This window comes from Nesoenas mayeri, assembly GCF_963082525.1.
Source record: "Nesoenas mayeri genome assembly, chromosome: 17".
NCBI classification, from domain to species: domain Eukaryota; kingdom Metazoa; phylum Chordata; class Aves; order Columbiformes; family Columbidae; genus Nesoenas; species Nesoenas mayeri.
In genome coordinates, this window is record NC_137565.1 from 8,775,424 (window position 1) to 8,803,392 (window position 27,969).

The 27,969-nt window shown below is 46.5% G+C and overlaps 2 protein-coding genes across 3 annotated transcripts; one reads left to right on the forward strand and one right to left on the reverse strand.

Annotated features, from left to right (window-relative positions):
* Positions 1 to 983: 983 nt before the first annotated feature.
* On the reverse strand, positions 984 to 4,220 carry DERL3 (derlin 3; the record flags this gene model as incomplete). 2 transcript variants are annotated; one of them, XM_080355310.1, is made up of 7 exons in its annotated part: positions 984 to 1,074; positions 1,626 to 1,716; positions 2,164 to 2,359; positions 2,586 to 2,679; positions 3,180 to 3,253; positions 3,884 to 3,949; positions 4,092 to 4,220. In XM_080355310.1, 7 exons carry the CDS (start codon positions 4,182 to 4,184, stop codon positions 990 to 992), a joined length of 699 nt encoding a protein of 232 aa, XP_080211436.1. In that variant the 3' UTR covers positions 984 to 989. The 2 variants fall into 2 exon arrangements, with proteins under 2 accessions (XP_080211436.1, XP_080211437.1); XM_080355311.1 differs by having other exon boundaries at positions 3,884 to 3,946; positions 4,092 to 4,184.
* Positions 4,221 to 15,472: 11,252 nt separating this feature from the next.
* LOC308047093 (solute carrier family 2, facilitated glucose transporter member 11-like) lies at positions 15,473 to 23,872 on the forward strand (the record flags this gene model as incomplete). Its single annotated transcript, XM_080355336.1, has 11 exons — positions 15,473 to 15,568; positions 16,566 to 16,726; positions 17,218 to 17,342; positions 18,163 to 18,292; positions 19,204 to 19,352; positions 20,134 to 20,321; positions 21,473 to 21,583; positions 22,194 to 22,295; positions 22,585 to 22,660; positions 22,993 to 23,120; positions 23,666 to 23,872. 11 exons carry the CDS (start codon positions 15,473 to 15,475, stop codon positions 23,870 to 23,872), a joined length of 1,473 nt encoding a protein of 490 aa, XP_080211462.1.
* Positions 23,873 to 27,969: the final 4,097 nt, after the last annotated feature.

A 27,969-nucleotide genomic window follows, 5' to 3' on the forward strand; every position in this document is an offset into this window, starting at 1 on the left:
TAACTGGATGCTGGTTGCTCATATTTCTCTTTATAGTTTTTGGGGTGGTTTGCAAGCTTGTCTACCTGAGCAGACAGCACTGTTACCAGATGAGCTGCCCTGAAGTACAATGTTTGCAGACTGACTCCAAAGGCCTTGAGAGATACCAGCACAGGTGTGTACTGCATGAGCAAGAGTGGACAAATCCATTCAGTACAGCTGTTCATGGTAGGGACTAGTTTGTTTAGTTTTCCCATAAAATTCAGATGTTTAAGTTTCAGAACTAAAAAATTAAACATGAGTGGAATTACACCACATGTGCAGACAGCCTTTATTACCAGTGTCAAGTGCTACTTCCAGTCACTGCCTGGATCAGGTGTCTGGCTCTGTCCCTGTCCTTTCCCAGGCGCTCCTTTCTCCAGCTAGACACCCCTCCCACCCCTTCTCACGTTCTGCAGTCCTGCTGACAGAAGACGGGAAGGACGTCTTCTAGACAGCCTGAGCTCTGCTTTGCCCACCAAAAAAGAAAAGCCCAAGCAAGCAGCCTGGCAGTTTTGAGCAAAGCCCTGATGAGTAGTGGTGAATTACTGCCTCTGCCCCTGGCAGGAATGGACACACAACTGAAAAATAAAGACTTTAATGTAAAGAGTCTTTGGAAACAACAACCAAAAAAGGAGTGGGGACTTCAGGGAAAGAAGCAAGAGAAGGAGTAGCTGGTTTCACACCCCATTTGTTCCCCACTGGGTAACAGAGGAGCCATCACAACATCCAGCCCCTGTCCCTGTGACACCTGTAAGCATTCACCAGTTTGTGCAAAGCTCTGTGGAACCACTTGGCACAAGGGGAAGATGGGTTACCCACACAAACAGTGAGACATCACACATCGGAATGGCAGCTGGCGTTATTCCAGTAGGATCTCTGGGCTGCAGCGTGAGTCCAGCCGGAAGAGAGGGATCTGGCCACATGGAGAAGTCTCTGAGTTACTGTGGATGCTGCTGCTGGTTCTGGTCTCAGTCTCTGGGTTGGTGTTCTGGACGATCCTCAGGGAGAGGGTTATAGTTGGGATCCTCTTCAGGTGTGTCAAACACCATTTTCCTGGCAAGGAACATACCCATCCCACCAAGCAGGCAGGTTAGGAAAGTGAACTGAGGACAAACCCCCAGCCGTCCTAGGACTGTCCAGCCCTTCAGAGGGCTCGGCTGCACACCACAGCCACCTGCACGCTGCACCAGCACTGTTTGTCCATCTCGGTGTGGAACAGGGACAGTACCTACTGCCTTGATCTCTAGGTCAGCTTTGATCATCAGCACGAAGCAGAACATATTCTGCTTTCTTCAACTATACAAATACATCAGAAAAAATGCTACCCGTCTCTAGCACTTCCACAAGCAGTAAGAACAAGCCAGGGCAAGTAGCAAAGCTTCAGGTACCAGCAACCACTTTATGCACCCTGTGCACGTATGTAGATAATGTGCAAAGTGCCAGCACCTTCTGCAGCAGAAGCATAAACTGTTGAGCTGAAGTGCTATCAGTGTGCGATTGCATTCTACAGTCACCCCATGCTGTCACAGACCACAGCTCGCTGTGAAAGTGACCCAGGTTGGGAAACAACACAGTAAAGCCCAGAAAGAATCAGCTTTACTTACAGGAAGCTGGGAGTTAACAGCAACTTCTTTCCTCCAGGCTGGTTGGGGAAAACATCTTCCAAGAAATAATAGATGTGACCCACTGCAATCCCTGGGGAGAGATGTCACCAAGGTCAGGCCCAGCTGTGACTCCTTCGCCAGCTGAGCCAGAGCTGCTGGGAGCTTAAGCAGGATGAAGCTCCAAGAATCCCTCGGCTGTGTACCCAGGCCCCAGCTCCTGCCAGAGCCCCCAGTGCTGCAGTGCCGGAGGGCCAGGCTGTCTGCTGGGATCGGTGCAGAGGTAGGCAGGAGCCCATCAGCCTGAAGGCAGCACCAGGCACCCGGGAGACCAGACAGAGCTCACCATACTCAACTTCTGCCCCTGGGAGGACACGGCAAAACGCAGGTCACAAGCAAGAGCGCAGGCAGGAGGCTGGTCACCCAGCAACCTCAGCCAGCTCACTTTTGGAAACCCACCATCTTAAATAAGATGAAACCAAGAGATGGCGCTGTGGCTGCCATGTGCCCTTGTTCTCAGCACCCACCAGCTTTGACTCACCCAGTAAGTCGATGATGATGGAGTTACCCAGGAGCAGCGAGAAACCCATCAGGACCCAGGGCAAGAACGGGGCTTGGAAGTTAAGAAGCCCAAAGAAGTTCATGCGGATGTAAGGGTTCCTGCGACTCCACACGTACACCAGCATGATGGTGAAAGCCTGGCCCAGGAAAAACAGGCTGGCAAAGAGTCCAAATAGCTAGAAACTACCGAGTCAAGGAAAAACACACCCACCCTGTGCACCAGCTCTGGGCAGCACAGGGTGTCTTGTGACTAGGAAACTCAGAACTACAACAAGGTTCCCAAGCCAGCTGTCCTGCTCAGCAGGCAGGTACCCACCGCAGACCACAGCACACAGTGGATACAGAGCGTCAGCAGACAAGCCCACACTGCCCACAGCATCTCAGCAAACACCAAAAGGATACTGTCATGAGAAACCCTCCAAAGAGGAACATGAAGACAAAGTCAGCCGTCCTTCCACGGAAGGAGCCTTCTTCTAGCATGCGGCAGTACCTGTACCTGAGAGCGGGAGAGAAGGGAGGGGTTGCAGTATAGGAAATTAACAACGGGCCACCCTGTGTCCCCACAGTATGACTTTGTGGGGAATAAGCCAGCTGCAAGCTATTTCATTGCAGAAAGCTGTCAGCCAGGTGTCCAAGCCCCAGAGCAGAACAGTGCAAACTTCACCTCATACCACTGACCCCAGGAAATAAAGAGGCATCTGCTGTGCTCCTGCCAGAGCTCACCCCAGGAACGGGCACTGCTCTCCAGTATGAGCAGCAGCACTGCCAGCTTCTTCAGCCTTTTGGCAGGAGCTGCCCTGCAGCAAGCAGAGATGGAGGAGCAGGAGGTGGCCACAGTTATCTGGGGAATGGCTTCAGTTCAGACCAAAAGAGCCAAGGAAGAATCCACAGCCCTAGACTGCTGCCAAGACAAGTCAGCTTGCAGAGGAAGATACATGGGGAAACCACGTCTAAGCCAAAAAGGGAGCAGAGCGCTTTACTGAGACCAAAGGATACAGAAATATCATGTTGAAAAAGAAACTGAATCCCAGGGGCCCAAAAAAGAGGAAGTTGGTGATCAGCCTCCATATCTGAAAAAGAGAGAGGAGAGAGGAGGTGGACAGACAGGTCCCCCCACAGACAGGTCCCCTGGGGATGCCCAGTCATGCATCCATCTGCTCAGAACCACCCAGGACACCAGACGGCTGCACCACCTCCACACGGGACCTCCCTCCACTGCCTACATCAGAGAACCTTGCTCTTCCAGGTGTGGGGAAGGTGTCCCTACTTTTTCTGGCAGGGATGAACAGCAACGACGCAGCACCCAGAGGCAAAGTAAATCACTGTTCAACCTAACGACCTCACTGCAATAAAGCCTTGCTCACACAGCCTGACATCAGCTGGTCACACATCTCAGTGTCACAGTAAATGATGACACGGGTTTTGAGTAAAGGAAAAAAGGACATGCCAAGATGGCATATGGCAGGGAAAGGCTGGAAGAAGTTATCTCCACCCAGGCACCTGTAACATGAGAGGACACAATGTTGGAGACCAGTCTCCTGCCAACCGGAGAAGGCTGGAATAGTGGGAAGGAAGCCCGTTGGGATCCTACAGCTCTCCCTGACCGCCCTGTGGAGCGGAACACCCAGGGCCCAGCCTGTCACACCCACCCCTTGCTAGGAAGGGGCAAGAGGAGCCCAGAAGCCCAGGCAAGGCCTCACCTGGAACTTCCTGAAGATGAGGTCGGGGTTGAAGTAGAGCTGGAAGGGGGTGATGAACTCCAGCTGCTGTGGGAGACAGGCAGAGCAGCTGCCACCAGCGCCAGGCACCTGCTGTCCCCAGCCAGCCCCCTGGCTCCCCCGCCACTGCACCCCCAGGGACCCCGACCCCCCTTCAGCCTCCCCCCGCAGGGACCCGCAGTGCCCTCACCACGGCGGCGGTGGTGAGCACGCAGGCGGTGGTGTAGGCCCGCGTCACGGCCGGCATGCCCAGGTACTCCTGCGCGAAGCCCTGGTAGGCCATTGCGCACAGCGACAGCACCCAGCTGCGCTGCGAGCCCTTTAACACCCCCCACAAGCCGCCGCCACAGCCACGCCCCCGCGGGCCACGCTTGGCCAATCCCGACGCGACAGGCGGCCCGAGCTGGCCAATCGGACTGCGCCTCATGCCCCCGGCCTCCACTCGCCGCCAACCCGGAATGGACCCGCTGCAGCAGGTGACGGGCTGGGAGGGAAAGATACCCCGGGGTGCCGCCCACTAGGGGCGGGACCATCCTACGCAGCCAATGGCAGCGGGTTGGTGGTTGAGGGGAGGCGGGGAAAGGAAAAAACAGATCACGTGCCTCTCAGGAGACGGCCAATCAGCAGGAGGGAAGGGCCGCGGGGGCGTGGCTGGGATGCGCGCGCTGCACGTGGGGCAGTGCCCGGTCCCCCGGGGCTGTACCCCGCGCGGTGTCCCCGCCAGCCCTGTGCCCGCCGAGCGCCCCGCTCCCCTGCGGCCGGCCCCTCGGCATGCGGGAGCCGAGGGCTGGCTGTCGGCGGGTCATTCGTGCCATCGGGAAACACGCGGTCGCTTGGTGGGGAGCTGGGGCACCCGTGTGGGCCTCAGCCGGTGTGCCGGGTGCCGCACCGGGCAGAAGGGCCGGGCCTTCGCTGCTGCACAAAGGGTTTCTGTAATTAACACTAAAATCTCGACTTCTTCTCGGCTGCAGCAGCGAGCTGCGTCCCCGGGCTGTGCGGGACGGCACCGGGCAGGGCTGCTCGCTGGAAGGAGCCGGGAGCCGGCGGGTCCCAGCAGGGACAGCAGGTCGGGCACGGCCCGGGGGTGCCCTGGGGAAGGGCGGCAGCGTTTGCATTCAGCGCCGGAGGAGAGCGCGGTGTCTCTGCTGTCTGCAGGACTGTGTCAAGCACATTATGACACGTGCTTTGCAAGGACGGCCTGATGCAGGTCTGCATGGACCTGACATCCCCTGCTCTCTGCCGATAGTGCTTCCCAGAGTCGCCTAACGTTAGTCTAGGTCTAACGTTACAGCCAACCTGCTGTCAGACAGAGGAATGGGCTTGGTGTAGGGTTTCTGCAGGAGGAGGTTAAGCTGTCACCAGAGCCTTAATGAGCCCTGAGAATTCCCTTTAAACCCACAGTTAATGGCAAATTAAATCACTGGCGGGGCGAGGGGGAGTCTGTGTTTTCCACCACCCACATCCTGACTGCCCTTTGATGAAGAACAAAACCAGCTGGAAGATGAGGGGACGGGAGGTTAAAGCAACATACAGGGGAGAGAAGGGAGCAGACAAGAGCCAGGTGGGCACTGGGGGAGCAGGGGATGGGTTCCCGAGCACTGAGGTGCTGAGAGCTGCCCCTGAGCTCCTCTTGGGGGAAGGAGAAGCTGCTGCGGATCAGAGCTGTGTTAGGGACCCTGGGAACAGAACCGAGGGGGGAACCTGGGTCTGTGCAGGACTGTGTACAAATCAGACATGGCACAAAATGCAAAAAAAAAGTCAGCAATTTCTCAATTTTCTCTTTTTTCCCTTTGTTTGCCAGATACAACTAGAAAACTTTACTTGTCCAGGCTTCTGCTTAAGGCCTTCTTTTCTAAGTTTCATAGGAGAGAGGGAAAAGTGATGAAAGGCACTGGGAAGTTCACCATCTCACAGCAGAAGAGGCCAAACAGATCCCAGGCACACCCCCAGTTCCCAGGCTGCTTTCTGCCCATGACCTCAGTCCCTTCAGAGCTCAGCCAAGCTGACTTTGTGCACTGCAGTGCACCCAGGGCCAGTTTTGGTCTTCATTACAATCCTTGTCACATTTTATGGGTTTTAGGAGCTACGTCCTTCCACAAATTCACATCAGCCTAGCCACACCGCTGAGTTCACATTATACACCTTTGTAGTGATGCCAGCATGCCGCCTTCTATCAAATCATGGAGTCTAACTAGCCCAAAAAAAGCAAATCCAAACTCTTTGAGCTGCAAGAAGGTATGAGGCACTGCCAGAACAGAAATGCAGCTCAGGAGGTTCTTTGCTGATTTCCTCCTGCCTTGTCCTGTTGTCCTCCACCTGCCCAGCACCAGGCAGCAGTGACGTGCCACTGTCACCTGCCATCCCCCAGGTTCCACTTCCTTTTGGAAGCAGCTGAATTTAAGTCAATGCACAGCATCGGTTTCAAAACCTGAGACATCAGAAACTCAGAGTTTCCATAAAAACATGTCTGATGTCCAGACTCCAGACCATTTTGGATGGGCTTTGGAAAAGGTCTATGCCGGGGGGCTCTTGGAGCTGCCTGTGGAACTGGTTGGAAGAACTACCATCTGTAACTTGTGCTCAAGTCACTCCCAGAAGAGCTGAAACACGATGGTACCAGAGGCAACTCTCTTTTCCAGACAGTGTTCACGCATTCTGCATCTGCAGGCTTAGTGACAGTGACTTGTACTGTAAACATTTACAATCCACAAACCAACTCAGAGGAAAATATTCCTGGAAAAGCAGAATTAGCATGTGTCGCACACTTGCCACTGTGGATTCATTTGGCCTTTGATTTTTAAATATTTGTATTTCCCGAAAGGGAATTGTTTTGCACATACATAGTGACAGACCACTACTGGACCTTCTGTTACCTCTGGTTTTGTTTTCCCCATTTCTGGGTCATTTTAAGGAACATGCAAGCATTTCCCCAGGCTTGCAGGTAAGCTTAACCCTGCCACAGAAACTCGATAGCTTCCTGGCTCAGTTTCTGCAAACCAAAATAGCAGAGAGTTAGAAAACAAAGAAAAAAGCTATTAGCTCTCCCCATGAGTTAAACAGCACATAAACCTCAAGAAGGCACATGAGCGAAGATAAATGGGCTGTTGCAGTGTTCATCTCTTTTGATTGTAGTAAATTATTGTGTGTAATTCATGTTTCCTGTCCATAAATGCCAAAGGAACTGGAAGACATGGAATCCATTCTAATTTAGTAAAGACAAAAACAACTCCTTTTGAGCCCATCTGGAACTTGTTTTTATCGTAATTGTTTTGGGCTCGGTAACGAGTTCAAGATCTAACTGCCCTCGCTAATTGTTTCAAGAATAAACAGACGCTTTGTTTAAAGGCAGCAGCCCCCAGTTTGCTCAGCACAGCACTCCCCGGGGTCATGGGATGAAAGGAGCTGTGCGCCGTGTCAGCACAGCCTTAACAAGCAGTGACGCCCTCGCCAGGGCTGCTCTCCCCGCCACGCACTTGAGGAGCATCCAGACGGTGACACGTGCCTTCTGTTATTTAACACCGTTGGCATTTTGTTTGTAAATTCATCCGATGAGCTTTTGCAATGTGTCCTACTGTGGCATGTCATACCTGGCTTGACGACACGTAGCTGGGCTGCAGGGCACCCAACGGAGAGTTCATTCCCTGACCACCTAAACCCAAGCTCCTTAGCTGGAGCGACGCTCCATCCCACTGCAGCAGAGCCCCAGTTCTTCTCTTCATTTAAAATGAAAGATAACCCCCACCGCCCACTCTGAAAGACTCCCCCACCAGGGAATGAGACCATTCGAGCTCTGCACAAGGTCTCACCCATCCAGGACATGATATGTCTGAGATGCCCATTAACGCCATGTGGATGTGGTCACTGCACGGCACAGGCACTGGGAGCAGGTTTGGGAAGAGCAGCACTGAGCTCCCCCACAAACGAGCCAGCACAGCCAGGGAGCCTCAGTGCGAGGTTATTTCAGCTCCCAGACTCAGCCCTCGTTGTCATTAACAGCAGGTGCCAAGAGCTCTGGATCCACCACAGAGTAGTCGCTAAGAGTTTCTGGTGCAGTTTTGCAAGCAGGGCTCCAGGAACCCGCTGTGCACAGATAAGCTGTGTAATCATAACTGCCCCGGGCACTTGAGATGTTTACTTTTCCATGTTTAATGACCATATATAAATTCTTTCTCCTTCATTGAAAGATTTTCTGTCCCAAATCAGCTAACTCTACAGTGTGATGGCTGAAGTCAGAAGAAAGTGAATCATACATAATTGGATGGGTTTTTTTGTTTGTTTGCTAGAAAGAAACTAAAGATAGCACATAGAGCTCAGCCCTCCAAGGACATGTGGTTTGCACAGGGTTTGCTGTAAATCAAAGTTTATGTTATTTTTACTTCTTATGGGCTTTAATTCAAAATATATAGCTTAGCATGAGGCATATCATGAGAAAGATCTCACCTAAATCTCCTTGATCAGAGTCTGATCACATATCCAAATACAGCATCTCTTCCAAAACAGCTTCTGATCATGAGTTGAAGACATCAAGCAAGAAACATCTGTCTCTTTGCACAGTTATTTTTTCCAGTGCTTAATCACTCTTGTTAAATTCTTCTGCCTTGTGATCTGTCCTCTGCATCATAGGTCACCTCCCGCAGCTGTCAGGGGAATATCCTTCAAGGACCTTTATTTTGTAACTTCCATTTCATAAGCACTGTGGCCAAATCAACAAGAGAACTGAAAAACAATGGTTGTTTCTTATAAAAAGACGTCTATGTTCAGCTGCACATACAGCTTAGCATGCTGTCAGCTGTTGACCCATACAAGGAGTCAGAAGTGGTATTTGTACTTTGGTTTTCACCAGAGGCAGGACTATGTGTCGCAGTCCAGGTGTCTCTCAATAAGCCAGGGGACAGTTCTAATAAAAAGCTCTATGTGAAGTGAGTGTTAAATAAGACATCAGGATGAGTCTGGCGCTCCGACACTGCTGCACATATCTTGCTCTCCTTCGACAGGAACATGCAGTGACATTTGCTGCCATTTGGCAGAGTCTAAATGCTCTTCTCTCGCACACAGGAACAGAGATTTTGTTTAGCCAAACAGTTTGTTCTCTCTGGCCTTCAGGTCACTCTCAGCTAACTGCCTGCACCAGTGTCTGGCACAAAGAAGGAAGGAAAGGGAATAGTTCAGCCACAGCATGACCTACAGCTCACAATGGGCTAAGAGAAGGGTATTTCAACTATTTTTAGTATTTTGGGCTTTCTCAGTTTTCCCAGAGAAGCTCTATTGCTTATCAGGAGGATGAAAATGCAGGCTGCTGATCCAGCGCACAGAACATAGAGCCATTCTCCTGACATCCAAAAATCCCAGCTGGCAAGGAAAAGCAGCTAGATCCCTTGGCTGTGTCAGCCCTCGTGTCCTCAGAGGACTCAGCTCCATGTATCTCCGCTGGTCTGGAAAGCGTCCCAGTGACTCTGTGGTGGCAGAAGCTCTGTCAACATTGGGTCTCTGCCCTGAGAAACCTTGGCAATGAAGCTCATTTCCTGAAGATCTTATACAGTGTCTTGAACTCACAAAAATTGTGGGTTTTTTCTAAGGAACATTAGTGAACAGAATAATGGTGTCACAGCAGGGCACTCATTTCGTATAAAGAAAATGCATTTTAACAGCTAAGTTCCATAAACACTGCTTTCACCATAAAACTAGCAGACCCACTGACTGTTTCTTGAGAAAGCTGCTTGTTTGTAGATGATGTTATTTGTCTTCCGTACTCTGAGCGAGTCCTGCGAGAGTCAGGACAAGCAGACAGATTTATTTCCTGTTTCACTGTGATGGTCCTTACAGGAAAGAGAGACGGGTTTACAGAAATAGCCGGGCTAGAGCTTGGGAGGGAGCCAACAACCAGCCAGAGATCCACTCCAAATCTCTCCTGCAATTTACGGTGTAGAGTTTGTAGGCAGAATTCATCCTGTAGATCCAAACCTCACAGATGGAAATGGGGCCCCTTGTCTCCTCTTGCAGTGTAATTGCAGCTGGTCTAGAGAATCTTGGGGTGAAAATGCTCAGGAACCTCTCAGTGCATGGTAGATCAAAGAGCACATGTTGATGATGTTTCCTAATGGTAGGATTCATACTTATTCCTGCAGTCAGATAATCACAGGCAGAGACTGCCATCACATTCTCCAAATAACTAGTCTCCCATGTTCATGGCATCATATTTCACCTTAATTATGGCAGATCTGAGTTCAGTGAAAAGGTATTTGAGGGAAGAGGGTGGTAGATCCCCACGGTGGTGCTGGAAACCTGCTGGGTTTATGTGCAGGCTCCCAAAGCCAGGAGTCTGAATATCTGCAGTGTGGTGGTTATACCCTGGTGACAGACCCCAAGACTGGACATATCTTGTCTAAACCAACTGTGACTCTGAAATTGAGAGTACTTATCCTAAGCACTGAACACTGGGAACACTGGGTTTTTTAAGTTGGCAGGAAGCCAGTCAGAAACACGCAATGTGAACACCTGTCAGCACCGAAGCACGAGTCATATAGATGCTACACAGGACAAAAAAATCCATCCATCCACTCAACAAGGCGGCTGTTACTAGAAAAGACAGAGGAACTGCCACTGGCCAGCTGCATACACAGGTCTGCTCACAGCAACAGCCAATTTATGTCCCTTCTGGGACAGAGAGGCTTGTGCACAGCCTGTGCTATGGTCCATGGCGTTTCACTGCCCACCTGCAGGACTTCACCCACCTCCTGGGGCTGCCATGAGCTCACCTGCTGTTTCCCTGCTCTGTCCAGCGGCTGCCACAGGCAGTTACTTCACTTCATTGCACAGATCACAAGCTCTCTGGTTTAACCACCATCAGGAATGAGTTTTCTCTCATTCTGCCCTTGTGCATTGGTGCCCAGTGCTTCTAGGATCTTCTTTGGACTGTGATGAATACTGCCTTCACCTCCTGTAAAACAGAAGAATGTGCATATATTTGCCTTGGAAAAATAAGACAATACAGTGGTCTAAGCAGGCAGTCCTTGACCATGTCACTGCAGAAAGATATATTTCTATGTTTGACTGTAACAGAAATGAGACAGTCTGATGAGATTCACGGTGCTCAGGCCCAAGGACTGGATGGAGACCAGACTGCCTGGGTGAGCTGCATTCCTTCGTCTCTTATCCGGCTAGAGACTTGCCTTGACACGTTGGCCTCTGTCTAAGGAGCTGGAAATGGGATAATCCCCACCTACCTCCAAGGCTCCCATGATACATCTCAGTGACTAGAACACCCAGGGACCCTCCACCTGGTGTCTGCAGGCTGGGACTCTGTATGTTGTCACCTGAGGGGACACAGACCTGCACTAGGTGGTCCCTGCTGATAAGACGCCAGGAAAAAGGAGAAAGCTCTTGTCTAATACAGCATACATGTTTTTATTCCTGGAAGAGATCTACCCAAACCTGGTCTCATTCAGAGCAGACAGAAGGAATAAACCAGAGCTTTCCTTTTTGAATGTATTACTGTTCTTGATACATGCTGCCTAAGCAATACATCAGTGTCTGTTATAATAGCTTATACAGTTACGTACAGCTACATCTGTTTTCCCAGAGAACAAGTTATTCTTCAGGAAGCTGTGAGAAGCAGTCCCCTGAGCCCCGCCACACGCCACAGGCAGCACACTGCTGGCATCTTGGATTCCGAGCCTCACGCAGGAAATTTCGTACTTCTCCTGCCACTTAGTGGCTGCAGCTGATGTAGCACCACATCGCTACTTAACATTTGTAAGAGAATCCTTCTGCAATACAGAACAGGTTTATATTTCCATTCAGGTGTCGTAAAACCCGAGTAGGGGCAAAGAGGCATTTTTAAAAAGTTTCACTTATTTTGAATACTTTGAAATTTGTCAAGCCCTTCAAAAACTGCACTTTGCAGGACAAAAGTATGTTACAATACCATGATCAGTCTTAAAGGCCAGATGTTTTGTGAAACAGCAGCTTTGCTGTTATTGTTGGCAATGCAGCAACAATATAGTGTTATATATATATGTATAGTAGTGATGGGGAAAAGAGACAGGGCCAGGAATACCGCAAGCGGCAGACACACAGCAAGACAGCACTGCCATGAAAAGTATCTTTATGAGGAAAGTGGCCAGAACTCCTCTAAACCAAATGTCTTTCATGTTCCCTACTGTTACTTTTGATGTGAAGCTGGAAGCAGATTAGTCTGGGGCATGGATGACCAATATTCTCTTTCTGTTATTAAGTGATTGCAAATAGACCATTACTTGTTGAGCAATAGTGAGTGGTTAATTATTTTCAGCTCTAAAAACGTGTCAGATGAGGGGGAAAGCTTCTAGTACTTGCTAAGTGGCTTATTATACAACAGATTCTTGGACATTGTTTTGCAGACCATTTATTCTGGACTGGTTTTCTTCATGGGTTGTTTGTTGCCTTCCAGTCCTATGTTGTAAAGCACAAGTACCTTTGCAGTCAGGTTTGTGGATGCTGCTGGTGCATCTGGTGGGTTTTACACCTGCGCTCTGCTGCGGTTTGAGTGATGTGAGGAGCTCTGATGGCAGCAGTTTATTTTGCACGTGGAGATTTAGATGACAGCAGAACATTCTCTGCAGCATGTTCTTGTCTCCATAAAGCATATTGGAAAAGACTCAGATGTGATACTGTTTTTTCTTAATTAACCTGGTACAGAACAGGGCAAGACCCCTCATTCGGTATTGCCTTTCATGGGCATTGGGTTGACGGGTGAAGTTTCTTCCAGTTTCTTCTCAAAATCACGATCCAGCCATCTCTTTTCTTTTGGCTTTATTTGTATGACAGTCATGTACATGTGTCAGAAAACATTAATTTCAATTTCTGGCATTTTTTCTGACTATGGCTTGAAATCAGGTGTCTTTAAACTGATTCAGCAAAGAAAAACAGAGGTTACATTTTACTTGGTCTAGTTGGTTACATTTTAATTGAAGCATTTAGCAAGTTGGTGAATTATTACTGAATTAAAACACCTTCAACTGAAAAAAATACATGGCATTTGTTGAGGTTAATTTTCTCATTAGGCGAAGTGCTAGGCAAAACTGTATCTCGAAAAGTGATCCTCAGAGACCCATAGCTGGTATTATTGTTTACAAATCAAATCATGATTGATAACCATCATCACCAGAGAAAAATAGTTACAGCTGCTGTCCTCAAACAATGCTCCTCTGCACAAGCCACCTCTCACTTCCAACCCAGCTGGGGTTGGGATTCTTCCAGACACCGAAGACCCTCAGCATCCCAACCTGGGGAACCACCATGTGCAGCTACTCACCAGAAGGAATTTCCCCCTAAGTTGTTTTAGTAACTTGTAAAAGCCTTTTAAGAGAGCCACCAGGGAGACTGCTAGATAAAGAGGCCCTTTGAGAATTATGGATAAAAGATGTAATTTATTTATTTTACAGTCAGGATTCTACACTGACATGCAACTTTCCAAGCATTCACCATGTATTACAGGGACGCAGAGTTGAACTTTCAGGCAATGACCATTGCTCTTAAAGTGTCAACGCATCCTGTAATTGAAGATGTGAATGCACAGGCTTGGCCAGGCTTGGTCAAGTCAGGCTTCAGAAGGCTTTGCTGTACTGAGGCTCAAAGCTGCAGTCAGGAACTTTTCCTTTACATGTGATAACTGTTTACCTGACCTCGGGAGTCCAAGCCAGTCCACTCTAGTTCGCGCCAGTCCCTGGACTTTGGCTTCCATCAGGGCCTTTTTTGTTGTCCTTTACTCATCTCCTGCAGCTCTTACTGTCTGTCCACTGCTGCTGGATCTGCTCTTCCCTAGTGACCTGGCAGGAATGCACAGCTCACCAAAATTATCCACTGTTTCATCAGTAACCAGCACAACAATAGCAAACCAAACAGCAAGAACTTCATGACAAACCAAAGGGAGTGTAAATGCTGAGAAAGAATTAAATGACGTGTTGAAATATTATCTCAGGGTCCACTTTATATATAGAGTCACTTTTTCCAAAGTAACCAAAGAAAGCATCAGGGAAGACCTAGTCTGCAACCGGAGATGATGACTGCCTTTGCATGCAAGTTGGTATATGTTTATCTCTTTTTTCCCCAAATATAATTTTTGCAGTACATATTTTTTTCCTTTCTGCTATTCTAAAAGACTTGTTGCATAAATTAAGTACAGAAAGAAAAAGAAATTTTAATCAGATGTGGTTAAAATAATAGTATGAGGTCATATCTGAAAGATATCAAATATATTGCAAAGAATTATGTCTAATAAGCAAAGAAAATAGGATTTAAGAGCACATTTATGTATAATGTCTAATCCATAATAGGGGAGAACAAACCAAGGGACTTCACCTGATTTGATAGATGGAGGAAGACTGAAAAAGTCCTCCACAATAAAAAAGGTATGAATAACGAAGTATTTGAAATATGCAAACACTAAAGGATGGAAGACAATCCTTTCCAGTCAAGGAAGTACAGGAACAGATACCCAGAAAGATAAAACAAAAATGTTTTAAAAAATCAATTTTAGGATGGATATTAAGTTTAAAAAATCATCCTGAATTTAAAATCCCAAGAGTTACAAGAGAAAAATCAAGCAGTGGTGGTATAGCACAGAACAGGGATAAGACTAAGAAATTTCCTGCAGGTGTGACATAAAGTTTGCACTTAGAGTAAGGCTTACTGATTTTCTTGCTGATGGGGACTTTTGTGATGATGTGTGGTACTTTTTGTACCATGTAGGACAGCAGGAATGACTAGTAGTAGAGACTGGGAATCTCCTTTCTTCCTAGTGCTTGACAAACAGGAGGTTGTTGTTACTTAATATGAGTGTGCCAAATATCAAATTTATTCAGAACTGACTCCTTTGAAGCCAACAATGTTGCAACATGGATAAATTTCATGCCCATTCAAGCAATGCCTTTCATCTGATTAGATATCAGCTTGTAAACATTTGGCATTGTTCAGCATTGCTTTTGAATACGATCTGTTCTAGAGAAAGAACTGCAGCATCAAGGCATCCCTGCTAGGCAGAATATCTTTGGGACACTCCGTAACAGAGCAGTGGGAGTGGAAGGGATGATGGGGATGTGCATATATCACAGTACTATAGTGTGGGGGTATACTTAAGCCTCCTATTAGACATATTAATGGTTCTAAGAAAGGTCTCAGCCAAGTCATTGAGCAAAATATTCATTTAGGTGAGGCAACAAGTGGGAAAGGAGAAGGAAGGACAAAGAGATGGAAATCATGCACATAATGCTTACACCATGCTCTCACTGCTAGTTACCGTATGACAGTGCAGATTAACATTGCCAAAACTGAAAACAGAAGCACTGAAGTGTGTAACTGGGTTCTGGGAAACAGCCTACGAGCTTTGTCTCTCCTCAAATTTCTCACTGTTCTGTGATTTAGTAGCTGTGGTGTTCTATTGCACTCTGCTGCACTGGCTCCTTGGTCTCAGAGAGGCAGGTGTGTGGCATTGCTCAAGCTGTCAGAGGTCCTGCAGGTGAAACAGGAGAGTTGGGGGCACATCTGAATAGCTGTACCTGCTTTGTTTGCTTTTTTTAAATTTCCTACCAGAAAATGAGCTACAATCTCTTCCTCCTGGCTTTTGCCCTGGGCATTGGTGGAGGTTTCCAGTATGGGTTGCAGGTCTCCGTTATCAATTCTCCTGCTGAGGTAAGCATGGGCAGCTCTAAAAACAGAGCTACCTGTACGGATTTCACCATTCTCATGCATTCCAGCCTCTATATGCAATCACCGACTTTTTCACTTCTGCTCTCAAAACTAGACCTATTATGGTTTCTTGTTCGTAGAGTAGCTGCTATTGCTCTTGTGTTCATAGGGTTTTAACTTCTGTCTGGTGTGACAGAACTGAGAAAGGGGGGGATGAGTGATATCTATAAAGTCAGTCATTGTCACCTTACTGAGGTGATTGTTCACGGGACATTGTCCTTTCCAGCGCTCAGGGAGTCCTTCATACCACGTGCTTGGCCACACACACTATGTCTAAGTGCCTGTGAGGTGAAACAGGACAGGGGAGGACCATAGGTCTAGAGCTGAGGTCAGCACTGATACCTGCAGCTGGAAAAGGAACATTAGGGGAGGCGTTTGTCATCCTGAATGGTGTTTAGGACATTGAGCTCATACTGTCACCACATTGGGAACCCTCATCAAGAATAAAGGTGCCATGGAGGTTATGAACAGTAGGTCAGAGAGACTCGACAATGGGCCACATTGAGGGACAAATCCTTATCTCACTCAACTCAGCTGAAGTCAAACCTGGATTTCACCCAAGGAGTCAGACAGGATGCAGCAAGTGGACAGACACAGACAGACAAGCAGGAACGGCAGTGAAGATCAGGTAGCAAAATGACTGGGGTTTAACACATAAGCAGAAGACCAACCTGCCACTCTCTTAGTTGTACTCACTGCTGATATTTAATATTGATATATTTATTCATTGCAGTATTTCTTGTACCTTGTTGCTAAAACATTAACTCCAGGAATGTTATTAGCAAAATTCCCTTTGATTTCACTGAGGCTAAGATTTCAACCAAGGTGTTGATAGAAATGTATCTAAAAGACTAGTAAGTAGGTAAAAGAAGTAAAAAAGAGGTGCAACTATGCAAAAATATGTTGACTGAGTCCATTTTTTTCTGTTTTTCTTCTAAAGTACATCAAAAGTTTCATCCACGAGACCTGGGTGAGGAGATATGGCTTTTCTGCCACTGAAGAGTTGATTACTTTGATGTGGTCCTTTATTGTGTCCGTTTTCAGCATCGGTGGGCTGCTGGGGGCCTTGTCTGCCGGGTATTTGTCTGTTAGATTTGGAAGGTAGGAATTATGATTACATTAGTCTTTGTGTTTATACCCACAACTGCAAATAAAGTGACTGTGTCTTGGGAGAAAGGCTGCTGGTCAAGTGGCACTGTGAGCAGCCCAGAGCCACTTCAGATGGAGGATCCATTCAGTGAAGAAACAGAATGGCAAAATCTGCCAGTGATCACAAAGAAAATCCTACCCTCTCCCTTATAAAATCCAAAGCAAATCCAGTCCTGAGAACTCACATGAGTACATGCATTTTAAAGTGAATTTCATAGACAACCGCTTGTTCACTGTAGATATTGGCTGCCCTAGAGGCACCAAAAGCTTCACTAGCTTATCAGTCCATGACAAAGTTTCCCCATTTCCCATTTCCCTCACTGCAGCTGATCTCAGAAACCGGCACAGAGGTGTTAACCACGGTACAATTCATGCCACTTCCATCAGGCTGTGAATGACACATGGATGGTATTTATGCTCACATTAACTTAAATGAATTGCAGGAAGAAGACCATGCTGCTCGCCAATATCCCTGCTGTGCTGGGCGCAGCTCTGATGGGACTCAGCCGACTGTGTGGATCCTTTGAGATGATCATCGCTGGAAGATTATTTTCTGGAATGGGTGTAGGTAAATTAGCATTACTACATATGGTATCAAATACTTGGGAGAGCAGTGACTGAAGGTCACAAGGATTTACTGGATTGAGTATAAGGATCACAGATTTCAACTAAACTCTTCAAAGGGCCTGATTGCTGAATGCATTTTTAACTACATAAGAAAACATAAACTAATCATGTGTGCCATCTCCATTTCTCATTCTTTTATCTTTACATCAAATCCATATAGAAAGTACTGCCAGCTTGTGAAAAAGGCCAAACACAGTATTTCAAGGGAGCATGCTCACTCAATGGAGAGCTGATGTCTGTTGTTTATGCTGCTGCTCATTGTGGCTGACGCTGCCTTCCATATTACAGACAAAGGAACAGTTTTCAAGCTGGGCAATTCTCATTTACACATGCCTCAGAAGGTTAAATTCTGTAAGTGGGTTTGATCCCTGAGCAGCTGGACAAAGATAATACTAACCAGCAAAAAAAAAAATTGAGAGTATAAATATTAATTGACTGAGCAAATGGAATATGTAGCACTTGCCAACTCATTGGTTTCAAGCACAAAATAAGGCACATAGCATCCTGAGTAGACACGGAAACATATCATCTGAGATCTAAGGGAACAACAGCAATCCTGTGTATATAGCTGTAGGAAATGTTGTAAGAGAAGGCCAGCCTGCTGAGGAACAGATTTCCTGGAGGAACGCACTTGCTTAGTGAAATATTTAGCAAAGATGCAAGATCACGGTACTAGGAAGATGCTTTGCCCATAGCGGTCCCCTCCAAAACCCCAGACCTGTGAGAGTGTGAATTGCCCTAACAGTCCTTCATCACTGCAGGTTTAGGTCTGAATATCCACCTCATGTTTGCTGGGGAGTGTGCCCCACGGAATCTCCGTGGGCTGCTTGCCATAACAGCTTCTACTGCCATTGCCCTCGGAAAGTTCACAGGATTTGCTTTGGGCCTCAGGTAAGGAGGTCTAAGACCTATTTAACTTATTCTGTTATTAAAATATACGCAGATGTCAATGCAAGCCTATGACTAGGCAAATCAGCAACTAATTTTAGACATGTTTTCAGGGTACCCTGGGCAGCCAGACTGAATTAGCTCAGCCCAAATTCCTGACTTAGGTGAATGGGAAACAGAAATCATACAAAATATTGAATCCTGAAGAATTATGTTGCTTGAAGAGATTTCAATGGTTTTGCAAGAAATCCATCTTTTGTAAGAACTGACCTTTACCTTTTAATTTTTTAGAAGGAGCAGGGAATATCAGATCCAGCCAAACTTTCTTGAAAATACACACAAACGAGCACATCCACTAATCAAACATACACACAAAACCAGAAACCTATGGTGGATTCATTCACCTCAACACAGGCTGCTTCTGCCTGTCCTGTCCCAAAAATGGTCTGTCCTGTTCCCAGGGCGTGCGTCATTCTGGCCACAGTGTTCCCAAAGCTGCAGGAAACACGGTGGCTGCTATTTGGGGCCGTCAGTACCAGGCTGATAACCTGTGGATCTCGTCTTCACTGTAACTTGAGACTCTTTGGATCAGAAGCAGGGAGATCAGCCACCACAGGTTCTTTCTTCAGCACATGTGCTGGGACACCGTTTGTCCCTGTGGGCCCACAGCTGTCGCAGGATACAGCCGGCCACTGAGCTACAGGTGGCAACACTGTGTAATTCGTGTGCTGCAGGCAACAGCACTCTCCACTGTCCATTTTCGTTTTTCTGGGCTGAGAAATGCTGGAGACTCTGGGGTGAGAGCTGCTGGGACACAGGCAGCAGCGCCAAGGGACCACCCGGTGTCTGTGTTTGCTCACGTGGCCAGCACACACGGCTGCTCAGCTCCTCTCGCTCTGCTGGTTTTGTTTCAGGGAAGTTCTCGGAGTGGATGCTCTCTGGCCTGTTCTCACGGCAGCACATGCGGTCCCTGCCCTCGTGCAGCTTCTCACCCTCCCCTTCTTCCCAGACTCTCCCCGCTACCTGCTCATTGACAAAAAGGACAAGGAGGGGTGCATCAAAGGTAAGAAAACGGGCCAAAAAGCATTCATTTTAGCAAAAAGTGGAAAATACAGTAAAGCCCAACGTGGGCCTGGAACAGAGGTACACCCAGGAAAAAGACTCTTGGTCTTTTGGATCTGACACCACCTTAAGCTTGAATGAAAGACAGCCTCTTCTGGTTTGGTATTAGTGCTCTCTTGGCAGTAGCATTTCCTCTGAGGGATGCAAACACACAGAGCTTGTATTTCCACCAGCACAGATTCTTCCCTGAACAGTCAGGTTATGGATTTGGTACCTTCTGGTTCAGTGTAAGAAGGAGATGCACTTTATCCGTGAACATTCCAGTTCATCAATAACCCTAACAGCAACTACTGACATAAACAGAGAAACATCCACTGTGGGGTTTTAACTATCAAAAAAGAGAACTCTTTGGATGTGGATTTATTATTATTATTATGTAGGAGTAATTTTTCCTTCTCTGTGCTTTGGTGTGTGCTCTAGAACTGCACCTTTAGTGGGAAGGTACTTGGGGAAGGATTGGTAAGAATTTAGGCTTGATTTACACTGAAACACTGTGAGCAGCTATTGGCCAAAGGTGAGGTCATGATAAAGATTTATGGATGAAAATAGACAGCAATTAACTGAATCAGTGTTTAATCTCAGCCCAGATCTCTAGGAAGTTCCCAGAAGCAAAGAACCTGAAGCTCAAAAAAGACACTGCAAGGCAGGGAGTAATCCTCTGATTAAATGTCTGTGCTGGTGAGCTTGGACCAGGACTCATCTTCTCTCTTCTCTCCTTCCAGCAGTGAAGCAGCTCTGGGGAGATGGTGACCATATGGCTGAAATAGATGACATGCTGGCAGAGCAAGAAGCCATCCATGGAGAGAGGGCTAAGAGCGTTTGTGATCTTTTTCGTGACCAAGCTGTCCGTTGGCAGCTCATTACTCTCTTCCTTGTCGTCGCATGCATGCAGTTCATTGGCGTCAATGTGGTATGTGTGCTGCTTTTCTCTGCTTTCTCGATTGCTTACAGTTTCTTGGAAAAAGTAAGCTCTGCAACAAGTAGTAAACTGCTGACTGCAACAGTGGCTGTAAGGAGGGGATCTGTTGTTGCTGTTTATTACAATCTTTTCCCATGGATGTTTGGGACCTGGGATGAGTTGGGAAATGTGTTTCAGAAAGTGTCTTAGCAAGGCATCTCTATAGATCACCCTGTTAAGATAAGAGAATGCAAGAGGATAAAATAAAATCTCAAATACAGAACAAGTAAAGAACAGCATAACCTCTTCTGGGTCTCTGTATTCTAGAATGTACTGACCAAAATCGTTCAGCCATTTCAGTACAACACGAGTCAGGATTATAATTTACACAGGCAGTGCATTTCCATATTTTTGCCTCTTTGGGTTTCTTTCTAAATCCTTTACCTTTGCATTTTATCAGATTATAGACAATCACGGTTACTGATGTATACTCTCCTTTCCTCTGGCAATATCTCTATGTTCAGTAGATAGTACTGAGTATTGGAATAGTTATTATATAAAATCAGTTTATAGTAAAAGTATAAAAGTTTCAAACTCCAGATTAATTTTGGAAATTCAGAAAGACTGAAAGATTCATAAGACCCCTTGCTACCCCCACTAGTGCAACAGCAACTATGCGGTGAAGGACCAGTAGAAATTGAGCATATTAACAGCGGAATTTCTCATGCTTTGGGAGTGGTCACAGCCAGAAAAATAGAGACTATCAAAATCACTGCAAAGGCTTAAAGGTGATCTAGAAAGATCATTTAAACCATTTGCTTAGTATGTACTGTCTGCTTCTCTGTATGCTCCTCATAAACTAAAACACATGAAAGATGTCAAATAGAATTATAATCTTTAACATAAGACAAAGGTGGTGCTAAAATCAAGCAGAAAAAAGAAGAAAAAGGCTGTATTTGTTACTGAGTTCAAGACAGAGCTGCTAGTAAAAGCTGTTCTGCACAAATAAGCCTTCTGAAAGCATTGAGGATTAGCTACTGAAACCAAGAATAATATTTTCTCTTTTGTTAAGGCCTGATTAGATTTTTTCTGTCAAAAAAGACAGAAGCTGGTGTAAACAGGACCACATGGGTACAGCCTTCACACATTTCTGTTCTTTCCAGGTTTACTTTTATGCATACAATGTCTTTATCAAAGCCGGAATCCCCCATGCTCAAACCCACTATGTCTCCCTGGGAATTGGGATCACCGAGATCCTCACTACTGTTGTGAGTGTAAGTGGCTCTTCAGCTGAATTCCATTCTGCTATAATGTGTGGTTCATTTAAATCTTAAAATGGAGCTTCAGGAATCAAACTTGTGCAACAAATCAACCATAGTACTTTGCACTGATCACAGAAAATCATCTCCACACACCCTGCAAACATGGGCATTCCTATTCAATGTATAGCAGGACAGGAGAGTCTTTCCCTCAAAATGACCACCCAGCCTGAGCCAGCGCTGGGAGTCCCCGTCCCCCTCTGTGGGATGGGCAGGTGACAGCCCCTGTGCCCACGTGTCAGTGGGACTCACAGCTGCAGGATTCATGGCAATTAACAGGCCAGACATTTCCACTTTGCTGTCCTCTCTGGCTGCCCTTTGCCTGCAAGGTGTCACCTCAGGCCTCCTCCATCCAAGCAATGCTCCCTGCATCTCCCCACCTCACCCTCCTCGCTGCAGCTCCTGGTCCTGCTCAGTGTCCCCAGATGCCTTTACTCACCCTTGAGGAGGTGCCACACGCTCAGAGATGACCTGCCTGGCGGCGCAGGCGGCTCCGGGATCAGCTCAGCAGTGCCTGCCTGTAGGTTTGTCCCTTGGAGCTGACTGCGCGTCCTCCTGCTTGCAGGGTTCACTGATCGAGCGTGCGGGGAGGAAGACGCTGCTGTGGAGAAGCCACACCGTTATGGCCTTGGTGCTAGGGCTCCTCACAGTCACACTGTCACTACAGGTAAGACCCCATTTACACATTAGAGCTGCATCCTGTCTTCATATTTTATTGCATGGCAGACATCAATACTATTTCCCTCCCCCCAAATCACTTTTTAGCAGGAGTAGGAGTATTTTGGGGCAAACCATCATACTAACAGAGGTCTGTACCCAGCCTACCTGCTTGTAAAGCTTCTGGAAGTGGAGGCAACAGATGCATGTTTAACACTGACATACTTAGCAGTGATGAATGTTTCTAATGGAGCTGGATAAATAAAATTTTCCTTTCTGATTTTATTTGCTTTTCATAGGATGCCTTTTCCTGGGTACCGTACTGCTCTGTTGCACTCATCTTTATTTTCATCATGTGCTTTGGCATTGGGCCAGGTTGGTATTTTCTACTGGAACGGTTTCACGTGCTCATTCCTTCCTCACTGCAGCCTTTAGGAGATGTCTCAGGCATAGCTGTTCCACAGTTAGTGTGAATTCCCTGCTCCTGATTCAGCACAGGACTAGATGTTCCCCTCCATACTGTGATAGGAGGTAAAACTTGATTTCCTATTGCATTCCTACATGCCTTCCTCCTGAAGAGCCAAGCAGCACCTCAAACACTTCCAGGTCAGTTAAAACCATTAACTTACATGGCAATATGAGGTGTGAGTTACAGAAACATCTTGCAAAATTTCTAAGCTTCCTTTTTTCTCCAACATTATTTTCAGCTGGAGTATCATGCTCCTTGCCCACAGAAATATTTCTACAGTCATACAGACCGGCTGCTTATGTTTTGAATGGTGCTTCAAACTGGACCCAACTCTTCATCCTTGGATTTTTGTTCCCTTTCATTGTGGTAAGCAAAGTAGGGTGTCTTGTGTCAGTTCAGGGGAGGCTGGACTCTTCTTGAACCCAGAGCATACTTCTCTTTTCCAACACTTCATGCAAAGGACAGAGCCCAAACTAATTGCAGTTCTGATGGCCTCTTTCTTTTTGCCCAGATATCTTGTGAAAATGTAGCAGAACCACAAATGCCGTGAACTCCACACACAGTTATGTGACACTGACAAACACAGAAGCAGTGACAGAGGCACCAACACTGCCAGATGTCACGAGAAGGATGAAGCAGAAAGGCAGAGTAACTGAGGCCCAGCACTTCTCTGAATTGTCAGGCAATGGCATTCAGTGTCTGCTGAGCATACAACTTGCCTCCTTAAAACAGGAAAGGAGAATTAGTTCACTTTACCACCCAGTGCCGTTCCCCAGGTGGCAGCAAGCAGGATTTACATCAACTGAGTTGCTGACCAAGTGTTTTAGTAAATACAAAACCAGAAACTCCATATCATAAGAGAAAGAAAACTAGATCAATTTATATTAACACATCTCTTTCTTTTCCCATAGGAAGGTCTTGGTAGTTTCTGTTTCATCATTTTCCTGATATACTGTCTGTCCGTGGCTATCTTTGTCTTCCTGGTGATGCCAGAGACTAAAGGAAAGACCATGCTGCAGGTCATGGAGGAATTCAACCGTCTGAACTACCGTGGAAAGAAGAGACAGACAGCCCTACAGCAGACTAACTGCTCAGTGATGATTGTTACTAGACTTTAATAACAAACTTGCCATTCCATATTTTACTCATTTATTACTGTAGTGCCAAGAAGACTCACTAAGCAAGAAAGAATCCACTGCTCCACAAACAGGACAAATGTGTATTTTTAAAATAATCACCTGCAGAGCAGGGTGCAGGATGAACTTGGTGGTTCTCTCCAACTGCTGAAATCTGAGTTGAACTAAATCCTCTGCAGAAAAAAATTAAACACACTGTATGAAGATGTAAGATCTCTGTCAGTCTCTGAAAGTTAGCATCTGTGTAAACTGAAAACAATGGATCTGCTATTTTTCTTACCAAAACCAGGACTCCACAGTTACTGGAGGAAGCAAGCGTAGAAGATTCATATGTACAGAATACTTGTGAATCAGAGAGAAAAAGGGGACAGAGCTTTCACATTGAAATTATCTGCTCCTATTAAGAAGTCGGTGCTGCTGAGATTCCCCAGATGAAGCATTTAGCTCTTCAATCCAGTGGAAGAAGAGTACCTTGCCTATCAGCAGCCAGAAATGGCATGCAGTGTTTCCCCTCTAACAATTAGACTTGAGAGCAAGTACACAGTACAAGTGAGGAAATGTTTAGTGTCTTACAAGACACTAAACCCTCATTTCCCTATACATGTCTTTCGTAACATCTTGTTCAGCATGCCTGACTTCTTCCCTTCTTCCCTCCTGCTAGTAAATACTGTCTGCAAGAGGAAAAGCATAGCAAATCATTAACACTCCCATAAACTAGCATGGATTGGGAATAAAGGTGAAAGGAGTACTTGTGAATCTGCAGTGCGTCTGTTTGATTTCCAGGATGGCACAAATGCAACACATAGCATCTTTGAAAACAAAATCCCTCCAAGCCAAGGGTGAGCTAAGTACTGGGTCTGGAATAAGCACATTTCTAGCAGTCTTCAAATCCTAGGTAGAAAGACTTGTCCTGTCCTCTTCTTTAGGAAAATAAATAAGAACTACACTAAGCATTTAAATTTTGCTTTTTCCATATTACACCACTGGACAAAAGTGTGAGGCCAGACAAAAATGTGACAGCAGTTTGAGTGTTCTGGGAGAAACACAGACACCAGGAGGAAGAGCAACAGGGCTCTGCAGGGAATATTTGATCAGCCAGATGTTAAAACCTGGCCACAGTGCTTAAAAACCAGAAAGACCCAGAGCTGCCATGTGTGTCCTCGCTTTCAGCAGCCAAGCTTCACTTCTTCAGCTCAGAGAACAAGTCCTCCTTTCTCCTCTAGTTCATCCAGGCCCATGTGCTCCCCCAGGCACATCCCTGCCCTAAGGTGCCTGTACCCTGCTGTCTGAGTCCAGCAAAGTGGTTTGCTGTTGGTCTGGCAGAACCCCTTTGAGAGGGGAAAGGAAAATAGAAATAGACTTGCAAGGGGCAGTACAGCACGAAAAGGTCTGAAAATGGAGATATGACATTCAGATTTGATACAGGAAACAGAAGCGACTGGAGACTGAGAGGAGGAATTGTAAAAAGCAAGAGAAAACCTAAATAAAGAGAGAGATTTTTGTAGTAGTAATTGGAGCGAAAGGCAGATTCCGGGGTGTTTTAGAAGGGGAAGTGATAACGTTTGAGGAATCTGTGCTGAGAGCAGAAAGAATGAAATACACAACCACAGATGATGTGGAAGTGATGAAGACTTTGGGAATGATAAAAATGGAATAGGTAGAAAGAAGAATTCAGCTTGAATTCTTTCACTGCACCGATGTGCAACGAGACACCCAGGCAGAGGATCTGGATGGAGCATTCCAGGAACACCCTGCAGGAAAAAGGTCAATGCGTGACTCAGCAAGGTCAACACGTGACTCAGCAAGGCCAATGCGTGACTCAGCCTGGGACAGCCTGGGCTGTTGTCAGGTGCTGTCAGGTGAAACGTAAACTGTAGGAGCAATGCCAGGGCTTCCACCCTTCCACCGTGCTCCTCGGCAAAGCTGCTGCTGCCATCAGAGCCGTGACCCCCTCTTCACACCCCCCTTTCCGCACTAATCACACAGAGTTGAATCTGTGTAGTGCAGAGTGAACTATGTTGTATTCAGTGTAGCACAAAATGTTACATGTAACACAGAAGCCTGAAGGAAGCAAGAATTAACTTACACTCTTCGTAAATAGTCAAGTCTTATAGCTGATTCAAAATCAATTTTTTAAGGTGAAAAGTAGTTCTTAAAATAATTTCTCAAGCCAGAACAGAATGAGCATCCTGGCACACAGTAGTTATCTCCACTGTTACAGAGAGGTAAGGGTGAGACTTCTGAGTGGTTCTGGAATTGGTGTGACCCTCTATAAAGAACTGGTTGTTAGCAAGGACCCAATATGCCAATATTCAGATACTTCATGTCCTGCAACTAGGAAATTGTTCAAATCACTTCAAGCAATTGAAAATCTGATAGCATGCAAGAAGAGGTGTTGCAGCTCGGCTACAACACCAACGGTTTACCTCTGTCGTAGACGGGAGAGGAAGAGAACACACTGTGCCTGATCTGCTTGCCAGGGAGGTGCAGGGGACCCTGCTCCCCGAGGGAAGGATGGTGGCACCGTCTGGCTCCCCCCAGGACAGGACATGCAGCTATTTAGCAGTGCGAGTAAGGGGAAGCACTCCCAATACAAGAAGGACAAATATTTACCAATATTGTAATCAGCTTGGCATATCTGGGTCTTGGAATAATTAAATCATCAAGAAGAGGCCCTGATCAGTGTTGGAGAAGGACACAGTTCACTAAAAGCCACGAAGTTAGAATTTAACCTCCATGCTATGAATCCAACTTCTTACACTCTAAGTGTGGAAAACGTATCTCTCATCTGCCAGAGGTGACAAGGGCTCTCAGGGCTGGCAGGTTTTCCAAGGGGAAATGGCTGGTTTCCTCTCACACCTGGTGAGTATCCAACTTCTTGTCTTCTAGCCCTGATCACTAACAGCAACATGATCTTCAAAGTTTACAGCAAAGGGAATGAAACTGTCCTGCAACCAAAATGAGCAACAGAGCACATGCCTGGGACACACTGGTGCAGGAATCAGACTGACTACGCAGCATCTCCAGAAAATACATTAGAAATGCCAAAGATTAAGAGGTTGAAAAGAGGGCCTGGGAAACCAGGAAGGAATGGCCATTTTGAGGAAGATGGAGAAAATAGTAGCAATGAAAAATGCAGAAGGGAAAAAACCCCTGCCACTCTACTGCCCTGCACTCCCAAGAATATTTGAAGACATTCATCTGTGAGTATTTTCAAGGAGTGTAGAAACCCTTATGACATAAGCCTTCCCCACTTTGATACAATTTGAGAAGAAAAAAGGAAACATTAAATTTTTTAAACAGTAAGTTGTCAAGAGCTATGCAACTTGTATTTTTGTACAATTAAAAAGTTACAACTGTTGGTATTCAAAAGAAAATACTAACAAAAATGCCAAATCATTCTAAATGCTATTGCACGCCAAAATAAACACAATTTGGTATGCAATTATATAGGCAATAGTTGGAATTACACAAGTAACCAAGGTTTTATTATTAACATGTATTTTTTGCTCATTTCTTTAGACTCACAGTACTTGCAGTAAACTCCTCTGTAAATAATTGCATCCTGTGTTTTCTGAACTGGAAGTACAAGTCCCGAGGGCGAGTGTGGGTGTTCACTGAGGGCTCCAGTCCAACCCCACTGTCCCATCTGTCCCCAGCCCAAGCCTTGGCATGAGTAAGAGCAAGGAGAAGATCTGAAAGCAGGAACAGCACAGGGCATCAACCACACATGGAAGGCTCAGGCAAACCTCTCTCTTCCAAGCGCTGTCTTGAGCAGAAGCCATGTAAAGGCACAGTTTGGGCTCCACCTCACAAGAGGAGCCTCTGGGAACCAAAGGTGATTTTCCAATAGCTGGAGCACTGGTTTGGGAGTTGTTCTGTGTCAAAGCTGAAACCCAAGGGATTAAGATCTCAGTTGTCCCACTCTAACTCATTAGGGAATATTTACCTTCTTTGATGACTCTCATAAGTAAGTGGGTCTTAGTTACTGGCTGTTTCAAGTGGAGCCTGCAGGACCAGATGCTCCATTCCCAAAGCATCCGCCAGGGCACAATATCTCTTACCGCCTTTTCACCACA